Source organism: Cydia splendana, unplaced genomic scaffold, assembly GCF_910591565.1.
Source record: "Cydia splendana unplaced genomic scaffold, ilCydSple1.2 scaffold_106_ctg1, whole genome shotgun sequence".
NCBI classification, from domain to species: domain Eukaryota; kingdom Metazoa; phylum Arthropoda; class Insecta; order Lepidoptera; family Tortricidae; genus Cydia; species Cydia splendana.
The window spans coordinates 102803-106595 of record NW_026946834.1 but is presented as its reverse complement, the minus strand read 5'-3'; the positions used below and the strand labels follow the sequence as shown (position 1 = coordinate 106595).

Here is a 3793-nt window from a genome sequence, read left to right as displayed (position 1 = left end):
ACGTGATTTTTTTTTGCAATAACAACAGCTTTTTTTTGTGTTTTGAGGTTAAGTGCGAAAAAAAATCTGGTAAGTGCATACGCTGAATACTATCATAAAGTAGACTTATTTTCCCTGTGTTTTGCTTGAAAAGAATTGTGATAACGATATGATTTCGACGCCCAGGATCGCGCAAAGTGGAGGAAAGCAAGTAGGAAAGCGGACCCTGGCAAAGGCCGGGATAACGCTAGGTAGAAGAGATATGATTTAGCCAAGATTTTAAGGTTTTAGTAAGTGGGAAATTATTTCCCATTGTTTGTTCCTGAACTTACGATTTACAAAAAAATTGGTAGGTTTTATCAAGTGGGAAATTATTTCCCAGTGTTTGTTCTCCACCTAAATTTTAATTTGTGTCCATATATAAAATATATGCCCGTTTGTCTGTTACACAAAAAATCTGTGCGTTATTTTTGTCTTCTTTTTTCTTTTATTTATTTCTTTGACTTTTGAAGATAACGTTAAAAAAACATACTTGAATTCCAAGCAAAGCCGGGGGTAGCTACTAACTAGTAAAAAGTTCTTAACCGTATCGGACAATGGGAAACTATTTCCCACTTCATTCAAAGTTTTGCTATTCTGTAACGGATAACGGGAAATTATTTCCGTCCGCAAAACCCCCCTTTCCTCCCCACTTAATTTTTTTATATATATTTTTTCGTAATCTACGCACCCAAATTACCTAAAAACCATTCTTAGTTTAAAAAAATCTCATAAAAAGTGTTCCGTTTGATTAAGGGTTAATGTAGATACACCTGTAGCCAATTAGTAATAAAGGCTGATATATGTAAATTTGTAGTGACGTAGGCTGTAATATATCGGGTATAAAAGCTACAGCGAGATCAAATTCGGCATCACTGAAGTTCCCCACGGAAACCAAGATGGTGGGCTTACTGAAGGTAACTGCTGCTCTGCTCCTATTCGTATCTTATACTAATGGGAAAGTACTAGATCGGTACTATCCCCGCTATCACTTCGCCCCACCGTATGGCTGGATGAACGATCCCAACGGATTCTGCATCTTCAACAACGACATCCATTTGTTCTATCAGCACAATCCGTACAGCAGCTACGACACCGGCATCGCGCACTGGGGGCACGCGATCAGCAAGGACTACTTCCATTGGCAACATCAACCGATCGCCATGTACCCTGACCAGTGGTACGACGCAACAGGCGTCTTCTCTGGAAGCGCTCTAATCGAAAATAAGACCATGTACTTGTTCTTCACCGGAAATGTAAAATACCCAGGACAGACACCCGATCATATAAACCGTCAAGCCCTAGCCACGAGTACGAACGGCGTCACCGTTACTAAATATGCGAACAACCCCATCATCAATGGTTCTATAAGCATGCCGGATTTACGAGACCCTAAAGTCTGGAAACACAAAGGTACATATTACATGGTATTGGGCAACTCTCTGAACGGGACCTATGGCAGGGCCCTTCTTTACTCTTCAAACGATAAGATTTCATGGGACTACGTTTCTGTTCTCGCAAAGTCGAACGGCACTTTGGGGTATATGTACGAATGCCCTGACTTCTTTGAAGTTGACGGCAAATACGTACTTCAATTTTCGCCTCAAGGTATGGTGCCTTCGGGGGACAAATACCATAACTTATACCAAACGGGTTACATAATTGGCGACTTTGACTATTCAACTCATACGTTTACTCCGACGTCGGAGTTTGTAGAGCTCGACCACGGACATGACTTTTATGCTACTCAGACCACTTTGGATAAGCTTGGACGCCGTATCGCCATAGCCTGGTTTGATATGTGGGAACAGAAATACCCTGAAGCCAGCGATGGTTTCACTGGTATTATGACCATACCAAGAGAGCTCAGAATATTAAACAACAAGCTTGTGCAGATACCCATAAGAGAAATTTCTAGAATCAAGGGAGAACAAGTTTCGGCGATTAAGGAAAAATATACTCTTCGTAACAAAGCCGGAGAAGTTAATGTTCTTGCCGACGGTCGTAAGGACTTTCAACTGTACATTGCGTCGGACAATGTTAAAGTGACGATATCTTACGATGCAGCGAACGGCAAGGTGACGTTGGACCGCGGAGGGACCGACGGTGTTCGTCGCACGGATTGGAGACCTTCAGGGCAGCTCAAATGGAGAATCTTTGTGGACGCGAGCTCTATTGAGCTGTTCTGCGGAGAGGGCGAGGTGACTTTCTCGAGCCGATTCTTCCCTAACGGTGCAGTGGTCATTTACCAAAATGGAGCAGCGGTATTGAAGGTACGCGACATTGTACGCACTATGCCTCGACCGACATGAAGAGTCTAGTCTCTTCATATCCGGAAACCGAATGCAGTTAAACTTAATTTGCTTTCATTTCATACCCATAAATGTAATATGTACAGTCAACTGTAAAAATATGGGTGTAGCCAACTTATTCAAAAATATGTACATATTTTTACAGTTACTGTACCTATATATGTTATATGAATGCATACTCGTATATAAATAAAAGTGCATGTTATTATTTTGTTGTTTTTACCCGTGGGTCATGTGCTGCCCTCCTAACGAAAAGTGCAATAACTAGAGTCAAGCTACTTTCGAGAAAAACGCGGTAAAAGATTTTAAATTTGTTTAGTTGATATCTCCAATATTACACATCCTATTGACTTGAAACTTTGACCAAAAAATAGATAATATTTTTGAGTTTATTTGTACGTACCTAATAATTATTTATTTATTTATTTATACTATAAAAAATGAGCAAACGCACTTATGCTTAGGATGGTCCAATACAGACATGATATAATTACAAGCCATAACTGCAATAAGTAGTCTACTTATTGCACTTATCGTTAGTAATTCAAGATATTACGATTATTTTAAGCAATTATAGTATGGTGCTGTACTGTATGCTTGAATCTTAAGTACAATAAGTAGTTTACTTATTGCAGTTTTAATTAGTAAGACGATGTGTTAAATTTTTTTTTCTATTATGGTTGTTGCAAAAGTGTATTTTTAACCGACTTCCAAATCTAAAAGGAGGAGGTTATCAAGTCGGTTGTATGTTTTTTTATATTTTTTTATTTTTATTTTTTTATGTTTTTTACTCCATACCTCCGTTATTACAGGACCGATTTTGAAAATTCTTTTTTTAATTGGATGTATATGCGTACAGATTGGTCCCGTGTTTGTCAAAACCCAGTTCTGATGATGGAATCCATGAGGAATTGAGGGAACTCCTCAAATCAAGCATATACATTAAGAAAAGTGACATTTGATGAAGTGGAACTGCTGATGATGATCAGAAGGGAACTTGATCTGTATGTAGTTTTGTGATCTACCTACAAGTCAGTAATAAATCAGTTGTCAATGCAAACGGTCGTTTTACTTGCTATCGCTCCCGGTTCCATATGTATCATCTGGCGACGAGGATGGGATAGATGGTATATTGATAGAAAAGAAAGTTGGGTAAAACACAAAAGTACATACAGATCAGAACTCTTCAACGACGCATATAGTTCACGTTTGACGATTGGTCCTCTTCGTTATGTTTGTTAAGCAAGTTAAGTTTTTAAGCCATATTTTTGTCAGGCTCGAGTTCTGCACATGGGATCCATGAGGTGGAGGGAACTCCCCAAATCTTAAAGGCATACGTATAGAGATTTTTGTATTTTCAACAGAAAATCAAGCGTTTACATTAAAAACTGTCGCATTTGATGAAGTGGAACTGCTGATGATGATTAGAACAGAACTCTTCAACGATGCATAGTTTGGCGATT

At 38.9% G+C, this 3793-nt stretch overlaps 1 protein-coding gene across 1 annotated transcript; it reads left to right on the top strand.

The window, feature by feature from the left end:
• The first annotated feature begins 931 nt into the window (after positions 1-931).
• LOC134805418 (sucrose-6-phosphate hydrolase-like) lies at positions 932-2330 on the top strand. The gene has a single exon (XM_063778726.1). It carries the CDS (start codon positions 1032-1034, stop codon positions 2328-2330), a length of 1299 nt encoding a protein of 432 aa, XP_063634796.1. The 5' UTR covers positions 932-1031.
• The last annotated feature ends 1463 nt before the right edge of the window (positions 2331-3793 follow it).

Coding starts and splice junctions, on each gene's coding strand:
- LOC134805418 (XM_063778726.1), top strand. CDS start 1,032: ATGAACGATCCCAACGGATTCTGCATCTTCAACAACGACATCCATTTG.